At 40.3% G+C, this 19,168-nt stretch overlaps 1 protein-coding gene across 3 annotated transcripts; it reads left to right on the forward strand.

Moving 5' to 3' along the window:
• Positions 1-548: 548 nt before the first annotated feature.
• LOC117294821 (spondin-2-like) lies at positions 549-19,168 on the forward strand. 3 transcript variants are annotated; one of them, XM_033777357.1, is made up of 5 exons: positions 549-652; positions 9,598-9,803; positions 15,946-16,163; positions 16,695-17,112; positions 17,505-19,168. In XM_033777357.1, the coding sequence occupies exons 2-5, from the start codon at positions 9,599-9,601 to the stop codon at positions 17,795-17,797; spliced, it is 1,134 nt and encodes a 377-aa protein (XP_033633248.1). In that variant the 5' UTR covers positions 549-652; position 9,598; the 3' UTR covers positions 17,798-19,168. The 3 variants fall into 3 exon arrangements, with proteins under 3 accessions (XP_033633248.1, XP_033633246.1, XP_033633247.1); XM_033777355.1 differs by lacking the exon at positions 549-652 and adding an exon at positions 6,249-6,600; XM_033777356.1 differs by lacking the exon at positions 549-652 and adding an exon at positions 8,833-8,868.

The following is a 19,168-nucleotide window of genomic DNA, read 5'->3' on the forward strand; positions in this document are numbered from 1 at the left end:
GTCCAAGGCTTGGAAAACACCGGAGGTCGGTTGTGAAGATAATAATAGAATTGTGCGTATACGTCAAAACATTCATGATAAGTAATTTAGATTAAAGAAATGAATAAATAAACCTCAATGCATTTAATTTCCTTTAAACTTCCTAAATGGCTTGGCTCAACGGTTGTCCAAAGACAACAATCTTGTTGTTGTTGCAGATGGTCTGAAACACGTCACTGTGTAATCAATTTTAATGCTATTAATTTCACTTTTTTGTTTGACACCAGAGTTTAAAAATGACTAAACCAACGTCATTGAGAACACACCCGGATCTGACTTTCCTGGTATACGGTGAAGAGTCATCGAGTCTCTAGTTACCGAACAGTGATAACTAGAGCAACTTGTCCGCTCATTGACGCGCTCGCTGTACACCTACAACTACGGGGATCTGGAAGTACCATCCAACTTATCCTGTAATGGTTTACTGCATGGTGATGACACTGTAGCGGTTTGTCATTTCGCCTTAAACCTTTTAACTCCGATTGTTTGCAACGTTTTATGCTACGCCATCTTTTCACAATCAATTGTGTGTGAGTGAATCCGAGATCGTCGTCCGAAAATCCGAAAACGTCGTCATTCCAGATTACGGCAGAGTGAACATTCAGCCGTATAGGTGAGTTCAAATAACATACAAAATCATAAACGTAAGATGGGTTTCCCGTGATCATCTTGGGATGATAGCATCCTGAAATGGTCGAGAACCCATTATCTTTGGAAGACAACATCCTACTTTCAAAATGATGCTAGTGGAATTGTATATAGCGCGCTTATCCGTCACTCAGTGACGCTCAAGGTGCTCTAACATTTTCCTACAAGGTATGTGTGACTACGTTTTGAATTATGATACCTACTCCTTGTAGTAAGACCATGTAATGATTTACAAGGTGCTGTGGCACAATTTGCTGCCAATCAAACCAGGAACACCGGGGCGAACCCCTTCTCTTTTCGATAAGTGCACTGGGTTCTATCCGTGCTTTACACAACACACGGGACCAACGGCTTTACGTCCCATCCGAAGTAAGAAACGTCTTGGTCAAAGCGTCTTGCTTGAGGAAGAAAGTGTCACGATTTGGACTTGAACCCACACACGATCAGAAATACCAGAGTATGAATCCGTTGTTCTTTTCTGCTTGGCTAAGACACTTTCATCCCGAAATAAATCGACTCAAAATAGCGTCATCTTAAGTTGTCATGTAGTTGTCATGGAGTAAGCTCTCTCAGGATTCCTACATATTGGATGGCACTTCCAGATCTCCGTACAATTTTCCGAAGATGGTTTAATTTTTCAGGGGGTGGGTCCGAGGCAGTGTACAAACACCGCAAATGAATTATAATAGCTCAACCTACGCTATAGCATCGTCGGAGGCTCCTCAACCCGAGCCTGAAGTGACGTCATACGGGGTTTGCTATGACGGCTGTTTGGCCTGGCATCACTCAGTGAACACGCCGGGACTGCGTCGCTGCCGTCCCCCGGAGATACACCGTGGAGAATACGGTGAACACCATCCCTATAGGCGGGGGCTGGTGACGATCCGGGCCCAATTTCATAGAGCTGCTTAAGCACAAAAAGTAGCTAAGCACAACAAAATTATTCTAGCCAGAACAGGGTTACCAGCCAAAATACCATGTCACATGTACAGTTTATGGCTGGTATCCTTAGCTCTTTGAAATTGGTCCTTGGGCCCAATTTTAGAGCTACTTGTGCACAAAATACTGCTAAGCAGATATGAGTTATATGAGATAACAGTTATAGATTGTACATGCGACATCATAGTTTGGCTTGTAATCATATTCTGGTGAGCATAATTTTGTAATGCTTAGCTTCTTGTTGTGCTTAAGCTGCTCTATGAAATTAAGCCTTGTATACATGATCCACCACAGCTCGAAAATATTAAGTCGTTTTTTAAGACTGTTTGAGATCGAAAAATCATGTAATACAAGAGCCCATTGTTATACCACTTCAGTGATCTTATTGCAACTTCTGTCGTCACATAAACTTGTTTTCTCATTCCCAAATGGAAACTCATACGGTACTCGCTGTTCATTTTCGTGTTCGGCATTAACTTTTACACCACATTGTGTTAACAAAACACTGATTACAAAACAATTACATTTTTGCTATTTTAACACCATGATGTCAATTTTGATTCTCTTTGCGGTATCTCTATGTGACAACGGCCATAATGGTAATAAAGACATCAACACTTTTCCAAATGTATATATTTTCTCAAGAAGACACTGAAAACTTTATTAATGTTTTTTATTCTTCACTTTTGTTTAGATTTTATTTTGGTGAATATATTTACTTTTTTTTTTTTTTATCACATTTTGTTTTATAACTCCTTCATCATCAACGACCCAAATTTTGGACACACCTGCGAGATAACACAAACCAATAGTTGTAGATGCTATAGACATATATTATTTGTTCGCAACTATAGCAGTTCATCATTTTTCCTGTTTAAATATATGTGCAAAACGAGATAGTGATTTTCATGCTGGCATGATGAACAATAATTATTGAATTGACTTGAATTATATGAGCATTTTCCGAAACAACATAGTGAAATCCAAACTATTCAAAATGAAATTGCCCACCTTGACCATCTTGAATGCCTCATTTTGTGCAAAGCGGAACTTTATAAGATAATATTTTCAATGTCACAAAAATGTTGTGACCCACAATAAGAATACAACCAACCACTTCGCTATCAAGGACACTTAGGTGAAGAACATTTATATTTTGAATATAATTGAGGATCGAAGAAAAAAAGTAGGCCTAGTTAATTCATTGTTTTTTAAATAAAGATGACTGTCCTATACAAACCCTCACCAATAATTGCATTAGACAGTGCGTGGGTGAGTTGTTTTCGTGACCTGATTTCACGCATGACCTATTAAAATAATATCCAATCCAAATTAGACATTATTAGTTATCCCTGGTTATATACTATAGGCAAGTTACTATCATTAATATTTTGTACGCTCAATACTGTCCTCAAGTCAACTCGATCGGGTCACAGCACTAACGGCCAATGCACGACTTAAAGACACTGGACACTTTTGTTTATTGTCAAAGACCAGGCTTCTCAATTGCTGTATCTCAACATATGCATAAAATAACCATACCTGTGAAAATTTTATCTCAATCGGTCATCGAAGTTGTGAGATAATAATGAATTAAAAAAAACACCCTTGTCACGCGGAGTTATGTGCTTTCAGATACTTGATTTCGAGACTTCAAAATTCAAAATCTGAGGTCTCGAAATCAAATTCGTAGAAAAATACTTCTTTCTCGAAAACTACTAGAGGGAGCCGTTTCTCACAATGTTTTATACTATCAACCTCTCCCCATTATTCGTTACCAAGTAAGGTTTTATGCTAATAAGTATATTGAGTAATTACCAATAGTATCCACCCGTTATCACTCTCTCGTGTAAAAAGGGACCTTTCTATTGTAACGCAGCTCGAGTTTTTGCCAGGAGTTTCACTGTCGTTTCATCAATTACTGACACATTTTAAACTGTTGACCTTTTTGTACCATGTGTGGGTGCTTTCAACGGTTAATGGCCTTATCTCATCAGGTTGTTCACTTTTTATATTATTTTGACAGCCTGTAATTGTCTTGTATCTATTGACAAGCAAACAATACTCATAATTACAATGAAATGTGTTGTTGTTTTTCGACCCGGGTTTCACAACACGGAAATTTGGTTCACACCATGGCCTCAAAAATACTGCGAAATGGCTCAACCTTTCTGACGTCACCATCGCATGCTAAATCTTGCTGGCGCCCTTTTGGGAGTAATTTTTGTCCACAGGTGTATCTTTGTTGTGCGGTTTAAGGTGCGTTTTGTCGGTCGTTACCAATAATTGTTTCGGTTGAATTGGTCAAATGCTGAATCACTGACCACTAACCGAAACAGGTTTACGACCGCCAAAACTCACACCAATTGACTCGCGCGCAATGAGCTGCGAAGACAAGTCTGTACGTATTTGAAAGTTTCATGGATTTATTCATTTATTCATTTAAAAAAACATTAAACAAAAACTGGCAGCACACAGCTGAATTATGTGGCATTAAAGGGTAAAATGTTTGTTAAAAATGTCACAGATAAAGGACATAAATTAGCACCACCGCAGTACGGGGGTACAATTAAACAAATATAAATTAAATTTAAATACATGGTCGTTGAGTTTTTGATAGCAGAGTGTGGATTCGAGTCCCAGTCATCACACATGTATCTTTATAAAGTAAGACACTTAACCATTATTGGTGCGCCCTTCGGGTGGGACGTAGTGCTGTTGGTCCCTTGTGTGGTGTAACGCACGTACACTAACCCAGTGCACTTATAAAAAATAAAAGAGGTTGTCCATGTTGTTCCTGGTATTATTGGCATAATATTGCGCCAAAGCACATGGTGCTATAAAGGAATAGGTAACATACTTTAAAAACGTATTAGTTCACAAACATTGTAGGAACAAATACTGATGGTTTTGACATGCTTCTATGGGGTAGTGATAAAGCGCTATATGGCAGTAGAGTATTATTAATTTCCAATTACTAGATAGCGTATACCGACACACGTATAAATACCATAAAGGATGTGATATGATCCAATAATAGTGCAATGCACTATAGTGGAGGCGATACATGTACTATTTCAACACCCCAGTTTTTATCGCAGGTCAAAATTGTACACTCTGAATACGACAACATTTGATGAAAACGATCTGTGATATAAAACAGCATATCCATAGTATTAAATTCGTACGGGTGTTCCGTACAAGAATGTGGTACTTTTCTTGTTAAAGGCACTGGATACCAATTGCAATTACTCAAAATAATTATCAGAATAAAAACTTACTTTCGGGTAACGAGCAATGGAGAGTCTTTGATAATGTGAGCAATTGCTCTCTCGGAAGTAACGTAGTATTTAAGAAAGAGGTAATTTCTCATTAAAAAAAAAAAAGGCGTCAGAAAGCGCACTAAGTTGTACAACAATGGATTTTTTCTTTCTTCTTTCATTACTCTATTGCAACTTCGATGACCAATTGAGCTCAAATTTTCACAGGTTTGTTATTTTATGCACGTGTTGGGATACACCAAGTGAGAAGACTCGTCTTTGACTATAATTACCAGTGCCTTTAAAATAAGGTTAGGGAGAAGACTGGGAACTGCTGGGCCCGGGGACTGGGTGCACCCGTCTTGACCCTCTGCGTGCTCCGTTTGTGGTTACAGGCTCATGATGGGAAACAAGTTACACGTGTCACGCTCGTTTTGTTGGATTAAAAACTGAGTTTACCATATTTTACAAAACTGGGACTCTGGTTTTAGTTCAATTTCCAGCTGCAGCAAAAATAGGATATGTTGAGTTCGCCAATCAGCTCTGACTCAACCAGGAGTTGCAAGTAAAACGATATTTTTATTTTGTTTTATAAAACAGGGCTTCTGGTTCGTTCAATTCCAGCTGAGCCAAAATAAGATATGTTGAGTTCACTAATCAGCTCTGACTCAGAGAGTTGGAAGTTAACCAAGAACATTTCCGGGATGCTACTTTATACAGCAAATCCCATTTGATTGTGTTTACACAGTCATGATTTCCCGTTTTAGAAATTAGTTCCGCATTCAGAGTTACTGAGCCTAATCAATTTGCTAAGATAGAGGAAGTGGAAGTTTCCCCTTCACCAATCCATCTTAAAATTGTGACACTTTTAGGCGTGTCTTCGTCTACAGCGTTTCCATAAGACCGAGATTATTTCAACAGATAAGAAAGACAAAGAAGCCAGCCACCAACTGGCTCTTCTTCAACATCGAACCGGTCTTTGAGAATAAAGGACCGCGGTCCCAAGGCTTTGCCACTGATTGTTTCAACTAATAAGAAAGACAAAGAACCCAGCCACTGGCTCTTCTTCAATATCCACTGGGTGCAGAGCCTGGTCTTTGAGAATAAAGACCGCGTACAGTCCCCAGGCTTCGCTAAAGACAAAGGGTAACATTGATGTAGCCCGATAATGTTACCTCGTCACGGCAGACCGCCCAGCCTATAGAGCTCACCCACCCCGTGAGTTCTTTGGCGGCAAACGGCACCGCAGCGAGGTAATGATCTCGTCGATTACGACAAATTTGTTATTATAGCAATTCTATCGGGTACTACAGGACCGGGTATTAGAGGCAGGGAGAGAGGAGGGACACACACACACATACGGATACAAGAAAAGTCACCCACCAAACAGACGTGCTCGTCCCTGGATGAAAGCCTGGTGTACGATGTGAGTGGAGCACCGCAGGAGGGCGGGCACGGGTTAGCATAAAGGGTAGAGGCATCACTGCGGTATCTCCAGACGACTAACTCGACCCTTTTGGCAAAGGAACCCCGCTTTCAGCCAGCTCTCTCACCCACTCTCTATCTATCTCTCAGCTTCAATGATAGGGAAACACCGGGATTCCTTTGTATCCTCGTTGAACCAATTCCAAGTGGTGGTATTATTCTTTTAGTTGGCAAGGATTTGCAGTTCGTGACAAACTTTCTACGAAGGCAAACTCCAAACTCTGATCAGGTAAGGAGATATCAATATTTTAACTTTTTCAAATTTCAGGAAGTATAGATGGATTTTACTTTCACTTCTAATTTTAAAGGCACTGGGCACTATTGGAACCTACTCAAATGATTGTTTTTTTCATAACTCTCTTGCAACTTCGATGACCAATTGAGCCCAAATTTTCACAGGTTTGTTATTTTATGCATGTCGGGATACACCAAGTGAGAATCCTGGTATTTGACAATATTACCAAATGTGTTCAGTGTCTTAACATAAATGTTTTACCAAATTCGCCCCTTCGCCAATATATTTGCTTTGAACCTGTAGGTCTACTTTATTTTGCCTAACAGTTTTTTAATTCTTATTTTGCTTGCAACAAGTTTGATGGTTTCGTTGTAATATTATGTGATATGTTGTTATTATAATTTTTTTTTGTGTCGACGAGCATTTTGCTCTACCTTTGAAAAAGTCGTGACCTCGTGAGCGTTGAGAAAATCTAGACGCTACATCAGTCGTTTTTCTGTGATATAATTTGTTTCTCCACTAGCCACACACGAGCTCTATATAGCTTCGTTATGGACGAACCTTGTAACCTCGTATGTAACCTTGAAACCCTTGAAAACCGAAGAGACAAACTGTGTAGCGATTTTGCTTATTCAATCGAATCCCATCACATGAGTAGAAATTGGCTACCTCCCCATAGAAACTGTCAGATCAATTTAAGACACACCAAATATGACCCACCCAGATGTAAAACAGTTCGCTACAAACAAAGTGCAATTCCTCAAATCGTCAGTCTGTTAAATGCCTTTTAATATAGTTATGTGTGTATATATAATAATTGTGCCTACTGGTTTTTTTTACCAATGTATTTTTGCCAATGTATATAATAATAATTTTTATTTGATGTCCTTTTCTTTGTTAACTTCTACTTGATGTAATTTATTTTAACATATTATGATGTAACATGTGCAATTCAGTTTTTTTAACTGCGAGTCATGTTTTAATAAACCATTTTTGAATTGAATTGAATTGAATTGTACACCATGCAAAGTCCCTACTATTTTCTGAGGCTTTTTATACAGGGATTACCATGTTAAATATACGAGGTTTCTACTCTTAACTGATCTCGGATGTCAGGAAAAGAAACATACCCAACTGTCTCCTTTTTCCATTACGTAGCATTGATTCAAGGTTTGCTTTAGTTAATAATTTAAGAAGATTCAATAATTGAAATTAGTGAAAACCAGCTGAAAACCAGCTGCAGTGTAAAAGCCTGTTTAAATTGGAATGTAGAAGAAGTGTGTAGACTTTGGCCCTTCTGGTTCTGGTATATACCACCAGTCTGTAAACCACGCCCCTCAATGTTTTTTTTATTTATTTTTATTTTTATTTTATTTTTTGACACATATTGAAGTTAATTCAATTAAGCATTTAACAAAGTTTGTTCACGGCTGTAACTGCATCAATGTGCCTCTGACTACGCAACACGTCATAGCTAGACATATGTGACGTCATCCTCATGAATATGCATTTAGTCTATCCAATCAAAATGAATAAGCTGGAAAAGGCTCTCATTTGCATATTTTGACAAGTCCCCGCGGCATGGAAACCCAAATGCCAAAGTGTGATTTTCAATTTGTCTCAATTAGAGCAGGCTCGCCCTGGCCCAGACAGCAGACGTGTTTTAATCCAGCGTATGACGTCACGAAAAATGAGCCACAGTGCCAGAGCCGGCTTGGCCATAGAATTAAAAAATTATGTTTTTGAATTTAGTAGCTTCAATTAATCTGGTTAAAAAGGTACGACCTTTCCACAACCCCCGCATTTTAGGAATATATGCCAGCACCAGATAGTGTGTATCATTCAGAGTGCTGCAACACCTCAACAATAAATTTAAAAGTATAATTGTTGCCATATTAAACTTAACAAAAAATACGAATAAAGTTTTTTTCAGCGCGGCCCCGTTTATAGCACTAACTAGAATGACGTAAGAAGTTTGCATTGCACGCCCACCGAGTCTAGCACCTACACGTCATAGCGTCTTTAATATGATTTAATAAGTTAGATAATGTAATCTGGCCCCGGCTGAAATGTCTTTTGCGGTTAACCGAAAACACGGCTGCTAATTTAACCCTAAATCCCCAGCGTATAACGTATGCCCTCCAGGCTACTATAAATTGAGTTATATTTTGTCATGTACCGTCCGATCTGCCCACATCGGTACAAAAAATTGTCTCCACACAACAGCGCAAGTTCTCTTATCTTTTTATTACTGGGTGTTGGGTAAGTTGACTTACTATGGTGTTTGTGGGGTTTTCAATAAACCGAAAATAATATATTTTATGCTAGCTGATTTGTTGGAAATTTTATTTATATTTTTCAATTGTCATCCAACATTGCTTTGCTGTGGGGATAATTAAAGCGATTTATTAAAATTCTTAAGAATTAATTGCAGAAGCTTACAATAGTAGGTAATTACCATGTCTTTAAACATTATGCATTGAGTTATATTTTTCGCTGGTAACCCGTTTTTATGAAGAATATCTGCAGTATTCCATCTTGTATTTAACTAGTTGATTTTTCCACACCATGTTTGTTGTTCAATGGGCCCAGCCATCGCCATTTCGTTTTGGTAATTTGTAACATTCACAGTTGCGAATACCTATTGGAGGGGGGGGGGGGGTTGGCACGTTCCCTCCAATTATGTCCTTAACACACCCCCACCCGTCCCCCACCTCCTGAAAACTTGATATTTAAGCGTTGGCATCGTGTGCTGAACAAGTTTGTGTAGGGACTATAGACAAAAGGTGTTTCAAATCCGACATTACGTAACACACCTTAAAATGGTTGTACCACTTTATTACGCTAGAATAGCTTTAAGTTACATTGTTGTTTTGTCTTGCTCTTGTCTTTCCATGATGGCCCCCAACAATCTGACATTACGTAAACTGTTGTACCACTAACGCTAGACAGCTTTTACTTTACAATTGTCTTGTCTTCTTGTCTTTCCAGGATGGCCCAGAAAAACAGAACGCAGCTCGGCATGTTCAGCTTGCTTCTCGTGGTAGGGAGCTTCCTCGTTGGGGATGTGAGCGCGGCGTGCGGTGGTGAGGAGACGGCCAGCTACCGGCTGGAGTTTCAGGGTCTGTGGAGCGAGAGCAGGTTTCCAAAGAGCTTCCCGAAGTATCGTAAGAACGCCCAGTGGTCTACGCTGACTGGTGAGTCATTGGTTTTCTTTGAGGGTAAAGTTAACTTTGACGTCCCTTGACGTGCCTCGTATGATTTTTGTTACCTCCATGTTCTACGGTTCTGTTTAATATTGGTGCGACATACTATATACAGTCCTGATACTTAATGGCCTCCTTGCCCCCTGAGTAGGCCCAATTTCATAGAGCTGCTTAAGCATAAAGAGTAGCCAAGCAAAACAAAATTATCCTTACCAGAATAAAGTTACCTTGTCACGTGTGTAATTTGTGACTGGTTTCCTGCTCACTTCTGCTAAGCAGAAACCTGTTAAGCAATATTTTCTGCTTGAGAAGCTCTATGAAATATGGCACAGGTGCCCTTAAAATGCTCCAGTAGATATTTACATTTTCCTCATGTGCCATTTGTTAGGATGTTGCCATTTGATTTTGTTATTTGTTATTATTTTTCGGGGGGGGGGGTAGCTGAGCTCAACTCCTTCTTTCAATTTGATCCTCATTCGGTCATCAGCACATGGGCCCAAATGTGGGTTCAAATATGTACTCATAATATAACATTAAAAGGTGTTTTAAACTTACTTGAGTTCCCTTGCTTTGGATGATCATTCAATTATTGCTTAGCAAAGATGCATTTATCTCTATAAAGTAAAAACAACATGCATGATACGAACATAATAATGGTTATTAGCAGATGGTTGGATGGTGGATGGGTATTTGTGAAGGAGTGAGGGCGTGGCAGGTGAGATGACTCACTTTTGAGCAGATGCGAATCTGGAGTTCCTCCAGCATGCTATACTTTCACTGTCCCCAACCTTTAGCCCATGCCACTGTTTCCACACATGTTTCGGGGATCAGATGGAGTCAATTGGCAACCATACCTACCCCAATCTAGACCAAATGTTCACCCTCGTCATATGGTACTTATGGGATGCCGGAAATGGTAATCTAGATTTTGGATGTCAACAGTTTTGTTTTCCCGGATGAGTGAAATTAATTCGCCTCTCAAAATAGATATCAGTATTCAAAATAAGCTTCTGGGTTCCGAGAACAGATGGCAATTGATAGAATTCTATATTGCGTAGAATTATCGTGTCAACACACTTTCCCTCGTATAACACAATAATAATAATAATAGTTTTAGTAATACAAGCATTTATATAGCGTTCTAACACAAAGAGGAACCACAACGCTTTACAACGATAATTACAGGCAATCAAAAATAAAACAAACAAATTAGTTTAATGTAATCATGCAACAATCTGAAAATATTATTGCAAGTTTTCCACCCTTTTCATTAATTAAGATTCAAAGTTTTCAAAAACACATGTATACTTTCTTACAATTGTAAAACGTTTGTGTTATATCTCTTTAAAAGAAACACTGCGTTCACCACGTGTTAATACCACTTTTTAAAAAACCCACCAAAATCAATTAGACTTACAACCAGTCCTACCATTGTTTGAATATGAATTATGTGGGAAATGAAATTCCATAAACACACATCAAACACAGCTTTGCACGTATATTAAATGTTAATCGCAAAGACGTAATGAATTGTGTATAATGTTCTGTTAACCATAGAAACTTCCAAGGCAACATCATGACACATCTGTCCCTGGTTTCTTCTTGTTTTCTTTTCTTTGTTTATAATATGGGGCTCAAAGACTACCTTGAATCATTTTCACAGGAGATAAAACGTGACCGTTAATCCTTGACTTTGCTCAAGCACTATCTACAAAATAATATAGGTGGTCCCCGCTGTCTGCTGGCTTCACTCCAGTCGAAAGACATTGCACGTGAACCTAGGTCACGTCTGGTGCACAGTCGACGCCACATGCAACCAGTGCTGGGGAGTCAAATTAAAGGAACTGCCGTCGATTTCAACAAACTATTCCTAACTTTTAGGATTAATCTTAGGACTTTTAGGACGAGTTAAGTTTCTTAACCATAGAAGTGATGACGCATTGAACCCATCCTAAATTAGGACGATGTTAATCGTCCTAACTCGAGATAGGACTATCCTGGCGTTTCGTGAAATCGACTGCTGTATACACTTGATAATAATTTGACAACAAATTTTTTTTTTTTTTGTCAAGTTCAAGCCTCTAAACCAAAGGTTGACACAGCCCAAAACAATAATACTTTTGTCATCGTGTTTTTCTGATAATATTTTTAACAACATTCATTTCTATCAATTGTAGATACAATATTTTGCAGGTCAATATTGTTCAACTATAAGATGGAAAAATATAATAAATTGTTGCAAACTGCTTACCAACCAAAAAGACCTATGGTATAAATGCAAACAATGTTGGCCTGGGGTTTATAACTTAGTCGTGTCTGTAAAACGTACATAGTTTTCAAATAAGTGCAAATAAAACGAATGAAAGTTCCTCTAACATTATTTGCGATTATATTTAGCTCAATATTTTTAAACGAGGTGTGCATTATTAAAACACTTCGTGAGCGTTAATTAAGATAATATTTACTTTTTGAATAAAATCGTCCAGAAATCAATGTTGTACCTTTTGGAAATAATATGATGGCGTTTAAGCTTTAGCGTGAGTCACACTGCTTCCATGTGGGTGACATACGAGCAATCCGGTCATCATGAAACTGGCTATGAGAGCGGGTTAGGCACTCCGGGCTCTGGCCCAGCAAGCCGTCGCTTACCGTTCGCTGGGAATCACTCAGGAACCCTGCCGATTCGAATTAATACCGGCTTGGCCTTGAGCCGACCAGGATTTCTTTCTCCTTGTAAAGGTTTTTTGAGTCTTTCTTTTTTTGAATGGAAATCTGTGAATCAGACCAATCATAACTTTTATATCACAACTGATTTCGTGTAATTTCCTGCAATCAATCTGCTTCGATACATGAAATACCATTCAACCACTCTAGATTGCAACTTTGGTAGTACTGTTGTTAGTTTGAATATGTTTGGTAACCATATAAAAGTATACAGTTACTTAGCACTATGTATAAATCTGTTCGGGGATATGTGTTGGTTCTGAAAATATGGTTGACAACTCGACGTTTCGGCATATACTTTGAATGGTAAACACTACTCAAACGAGATTGGTTAATAATTATATAGTACTACCGCAAACTTCACCTGATTGTACTCACACCATGCACAGTTTTAAATCCCACTCTGTTTTGTAGCTTTTGCAACCTCCTTTGTTGTAATGGGGTTTCATTGTTTTTATCCTTAAAACGTGACTTAAGTCTCCATGTGGAAGCGCACGTGTTCAAATTAACTGACACCAGAGCCTTAATCTGGGGACCAAACTGACCGCAGTTTCGAAAAGGGCCGACCAATAGCATTTCAAAGTGTTTTTTTTTCTTGAGATGGGGCACTTTATCTTCAACTCGGATACTTATAAGGGGTAGATTGAGGGTGTTTATACAAAAAAATAATTTTATTATTATTCTAGAATCGCATTCAAAATTCGGGTGAAGTACATGGGTGTCTATGTTTTATACTAAAATGTATTACATACAGTCTACTTAATTAACTTTGTTAATTAATTGGGTTTTATTTTATTTTATACAAAACTGTACAGTTTTAGCCAGTTACTTGGAAGACCGAATTCCAAACAATTTTCTTTTAGTAACATGAAGTTCATGGAATCTGAAACTCTGGATCTTATGAATTATTTGTTGAACGAACAATGACAGCGCGTTTGTAATGAGGCAGGAAGTTAGGTTTAATTAACATTTTTAACAACCAAAGTTGGGGCAATTGATAAACAGCGCAATATTAAGAACATGTAGAACCTAACTGCACGTCGGCCGTTATAACTTTCACTTTGTATTAAACCAATCTCTTAATTGGGTTTTCTGGGTCGTGGGGGCGGTGTTCAACCTCATCGCCCCTGTAGTCTCCAGTCTACACACACCCACCCTGTCACAAACTGTTTGCCTTAAGATCTTCATTTTCCCGTCTTGGCTGTATAATACGGGGTTCATTTTCGGCCACCACTTGCCTCCGGGAGCAATTAGCATTTCGCTTTGATGCCGGTAATAGAGTCAGAAGAGGGCATGTACTGCTTGAGAGGAGTCGAGAGGAGTTTGCCGACATTTGGAGAATGCCGTGGGGATGGTTGTACCGGGGAGTATAAAGGACGCAGACTCGCGGTCTCGGATGCAGCAACTATATGATACCATGCTACGTAAGAAATCAGCGGCCATTTAAAGTCCCTGTAGGTCGCCCATATTTGGCACGAAAAGCAAATCCCCCCATTAAAAGTTTTTAACAGCCAGTGATTTGGCGAATTTGGAAGGGAACACCGTCGTCCGATGAGCCCGTTGCGCTGTGCCCTTCGTAAAGTACAGCTGAGGAGCTGGCAGGGGCGGAGGTCACGGGCTGTGCGACACTCGGACCCGGCAGGCCAGCGGGTGCTGTTAATTGTCGGCGGAGTGCTCAGAGAATTGCCGTGTTGTTCTACCCTAATTTGATCACGTCGTGCCGTCCTGGAGCTCGCCGGGGGATTCGCAGTCGGTAAACGGGACCGATTGTCGGCGGTGACTCGCTCCTCTTCCACCGGACCCCTTTCGCAAGAGAGACATCGGATCCACGGAACAGACCCTATCTATTTCATCCTAAAACAACTCTTTGTTTAGTGAGGTCTCTATCAAAACTTTTCCCATCTCCCAAGATAGTGGCCTGCGGGCTCACTTAACTTGCTGCCAACCCCTTCTAGTGATCGGCGTCCCGGAAAATATATCAAAGTCTCTGGTGATAACCGACCTCCGTTCAGGGGGCCGTCCCGCGATGTCTGTTCTCCCTTCCCAACCTTAAAGACAATGAGAATCGGCTAACAGGTTTCCCACGTAGTCAAACACAATTAGTCAAACCCCAGGGAGAGGGGGCTGGAGTTTCGGTGTCCTCTACTACCCGTCCGGATACAGCTTTTTGTTTTGCCTCGCCACATTGTCTCGCTGAGAGAGTGGTGGACATGACACTAGGAGATACTGGGCAGACCTTGCATAAACACCTTTCGATACCAGACAAATTACAACAGACATTTTGTCCACTAAAACTTCATCCCCAACAAATATTAGCCGAAACTTGTGCTAACATCTGCCACGTCTGTAAAGAAAAATTGTAATCGACACTGGCTGCCTGAACTCAAGTTAGAGAGGGGGGAAAGAAAGAGAAAAAAAAAAACTAGAAAACTGGAGTGACTTCGTGTGAACAAACATGACAGCACGTATAAACATGTATACTATACTTTGCACAGATTATCTGTTACACGACCATGAAATTCTACCTCAATGACTATAAGCCAATTTTTAATTGGAGTCTTCCGAATTGTTTCCGAACCATATTTTTTTCCAATCGCTCAACAAGATAACTCTGTGTGGTCAAACTTTGGAGTCAGTTTCTACCTATGGTCAGACTTAAAAGAGAAACAGGTAAAAGGATTGATCTGTATCCTCTTGCTAGTGGTCGTGTTAGAGTAGATCTTGGTCAGGTTGTTATTGTTGACCCAGATACTGGGTCAGGTACTTGTTGACCCAGTTACTTGGTCAGGTACTTGTTGAACCAGTTACTGGGTGAGGCACTTGTTGGCCAACTAGATCAGGTATTTGTTAACCCAGATACTGGGTCAGGCACTTGTTGACCCAGTTAACGGGTCAGGCACTTAATGACCCAAATACTATAGTTCAGGTACTTCTTGTACAGGTTCAGGTTTTTGTTGACCCAGATTCTGGGCAATTTTTTGACCCAGATACTGGGCTCGGTAGGCTACCTGTTGACCCAAATATTGTTGTACAAAATATTTTCACTCTATGCACACAGTTATACTGAGCTACAAATCTGTGAAGCATGTGAGGCTGGCACTGTCTTGCTAACAGCCTATGGTGTGTCCTGAGGATCCCAACACTTACCCACGCCAATCAAACTTGTTGGCTTACTGGGGGCCAGTAACTAGTGGAACATAAACTGGTGTTTGAAGCTTTCAGGAGAAGAAGACGAGCAGGGTTTACTGTTCGAAACGTCGAGACCAAACCGGCTCTTCTCAGAGCCGACACTCCTCCCTAAAGTGTACTATTTATAGTTACTTCTTAATAGTGGAACCTTCCTGCATTAAATGTGTATTAGTCCTTAAAAATGCACGTTTTTAAAAATATGTACACTTTCACAATGCAGGTGTCTCTCACGATGACCGATTCAGGATGTGGGAGCCAAGGAGACTAGCTGGTCAAGCCTTTCGGAACTTTGTGGAGGGCGAGGACCCGTCTGGGACCAAGCTGCATGGCGAGATGACCCGGAACACGTCCGTGCACGCCATCTTCGCCGCTAAGTCTATCCCCACTGGCACGGGGGCATCTTTGGCAACAGCTTCGCTGAGCAGAGACTTCACGAAGGTAAGGGGCTTACTTTGTATTGGTAGAGAGTTTCTTGGCCACAACAACAAAATATGACAAATATTTTTACAGGTACTTGGGTCACAAAGGATTGATCTTCTATAGTGTGTGGGTGTGGGGGCAATTAGAAAGTAATGGTGTCTAAAAGGGTTTATCTTTGGAAAGAGAGGGCATTTAGAATAATGCTGACTTCGATGTGCTTAAAGAGTTAGGTCAACGTTGTCACCCTCCCTCGGTCAACCTTGGTGACCGAGGAGTGGTGACCACACCCCACCCCATCTAAGGGAACACCATCACCACCACATCCCATTGTGTCTTCTTTGCGCCCCGTGAATCTCATGGGTTTTTGTTTATAAAAAGATGGTGGTGGGGAGGGTGAGGTTGTTTACCCGCAGGATTTGTTTAACAACACAGACAAGTCCGTTGTCTGAAGGAGAACTCTCCACAGAATGACACAAGATGTAATTTAAAGGATGAATTTTAGTATAAAGACAATCAGTTTAATTTGTGTTTTCTTCAAATTGTCCGCAGATCTCTTTTGCCGTTCATCTCATCCCCAGTCCTGACTGGTTCGTCGGCGTGAGTAATCTAGACCTGTGCGAGGGGGGTACGTGGCGCAAACAACCCCTGGATCTGTACCTCCAACCCTGGGATGCAGGTACGGACGGTGGCTTCTCCTTCACCTCCCCGGACTACGTCAGCACTCCCCAGGAACCCATCAGCCAGATCACGGCGCACTACCCAGACCACCCGGCCAACTCTTTCTTCTACCCGCAGCAGGAGGCGCTCTCCCCCATTGCAAGGGTGACGTTGACGTGGAAGGAGGTGGACGACACCAACGTGTGGATAAGGGATCTCCAGGCTGATGGGAATGGTGGGAGGGTTGGGTCTACCGTGGAGACCAACGTTAAAGAACAGAAATATGTATTTCCTCCCATTCCAGACACAGGTATTTATCATAAAATAATTTATTTTAAAGATCAAATAACAGATCATGGTTTCAAAATATGTTTCTTGGTCTCGATGGAAAGACTGAAAAGAAAAGCAAAATCATGTGGGTATCATACACTTTCTGAATATTTAATTTTTTTTACTTTTTTATTATTTTTACATTGCCATGCAGAAAAACGAATTAAGCTCTAGCTATAATTTAAAAAAGGTTGCACAACACATAACTTGTGTCAAAGAAAGACATACTAAAAGTTGGCATGTTCATTTTTATTTTTACTGTATTTTTTGAGGGGTTCAATAATTCTATACTAAGTAGATTTTTGAAACAAAAAACTTCCTTGCTATTATCCCAACTCTGATTTCCCACTTTTATTGTTGTCTGTATCGCAGAGATAGTTGTGCCCTATGACTGCCAGGTGAAATCGTGGGGAGCCTGGAGCCCCTGTTCGACCGTCTGGTGCAAGGTCAGCGTCAAGCAACGCTACCGCATGGTCATCGAGAAGCCGAGAAACGGAGGGGCAGACTGCCCGAGTCTGATGGGGCTACAGGCGTGCGAGAACCCCGTAGGGAAAGCCCAGAAAAAGTGCCTCAAAACCCGTTTCAAAAAGGAGACGAAGAAGTATATGAACAAGATGAGGAGAAACTACATGGGAAAGAAAAAGCGCAACAAGTTTATTGTCTAAACTTGATGTTTCAGAAATATCTATTCGAACATTATAAAGTATTGATTAATTATTGAAATAGGTTCCTGCAGCTTTTTATAGAGAGGGTGGAAGTATAGTCTTGATTGACGACCCTGTTTGGGTGTATTGGTCACCAGCAGAGAGCGCTACATGGATTGATTTGGAGGCTGACTCGGAAGGACTGGGCGAGTCTAAACATTCAAATCGAAATGTTTGTGTGATACAGATAATATCTCTTCTCCAGTAGTTGTAGACAGTAGTTCATGTTGCGATATGGGCAACTTCTTAAACAAAATGAACGTAGCCAATCAAGACTAGAATGGACGGTCGTTTGAAGGTGATGTTGTATTTATCTTCATTCGAATGAAACAACTTAACAACCGTCAGTAAGAAAAACAAGACAGTTATTGTCGGCGATTTTTGACTGAGCGATCCTGGACTCCTCTTCGAATTCCCCGTATGCAAACAGTACGATCCCAGCACTGATTCTCCAGAAATTAAATAGAGGGGCCAATCTATACCTCTCGTCTGGGCCTCACTGTGTTCGGTTGAGTTTCTATGGCCCTTTTCGAATCCACGGCTTCGGCTTTCGGCTTCAGGCCCCGTCCTCTCGTCTGAAGCCCTTAGCAAGTACGAAAAGCACGCGCAGGTGGCAAAAAAAAAACCGCAGGGCCAAGCTAGCCTCAGCCGAATCTGGAGTAGAAGCCGTGGTTTCGAAAAGGGCATAATTGAATGTGGACAAGGTGATAGTGTCAACATGTATACACCTTTTCATATCAAGAGGGAGCTAGTATGTATACTTTAACAAAATGTTGAAAATCTATCCAATGACCTTTGCTCGAAATATGTTTTTCTCGATTTGGGATTTCTGATATTTTTATGTTCAAATTGCTAAGGGGAAAACGTTGTACATTGAAAAGAAACAATTTTAAGCCATTTTTAGTTTGTATTTGTACGTTGTGTAATTTAATTGTAAGAATAATATTTAAAAATAAGATATATATAATTAATTAAATGTCCAAAGATATTAAGACGATTGGTATGCCAGTCAGAAAGTTGACAAAGAGGAACGTAAACTCACCACTCCTTGCCTGTTTTTGGCTGTCTTAAAATGTGGCACTCCCGTAAACGATTGTCTTAAGAACTTAAAGGCACTGGACACCTTTGGTAATTGTCAAAGACCAGTCTTCTCACGTGGTGTATCCCAATGCATACCATAACAAACCTGTGGAAATTTGGGCTCAATTGGTCATCGAAGTTGCAAGAGAATAGTGAATAGCATCTATCTGTCTGTCATTTTGAGTGAGAAATTACCTCTTTCTCAAAAACTACGTTGCCACTTCAGAGGGAGCCGTTTCTCACAATGTGTTT

Source organism: Asterias rubens, chromosome 9 (genome assembly GCF_902459465.1).
Source record: "Asterias rubens chromosome 9, eAstRub1.3, whole genome shotgun sequence".
Lineage (NCBI taxonomy): Eukaryota > Metazoa > Echinodermata > Asteroidea > Forcipulatida > Asteriidae > Asterias > Asterias rubens.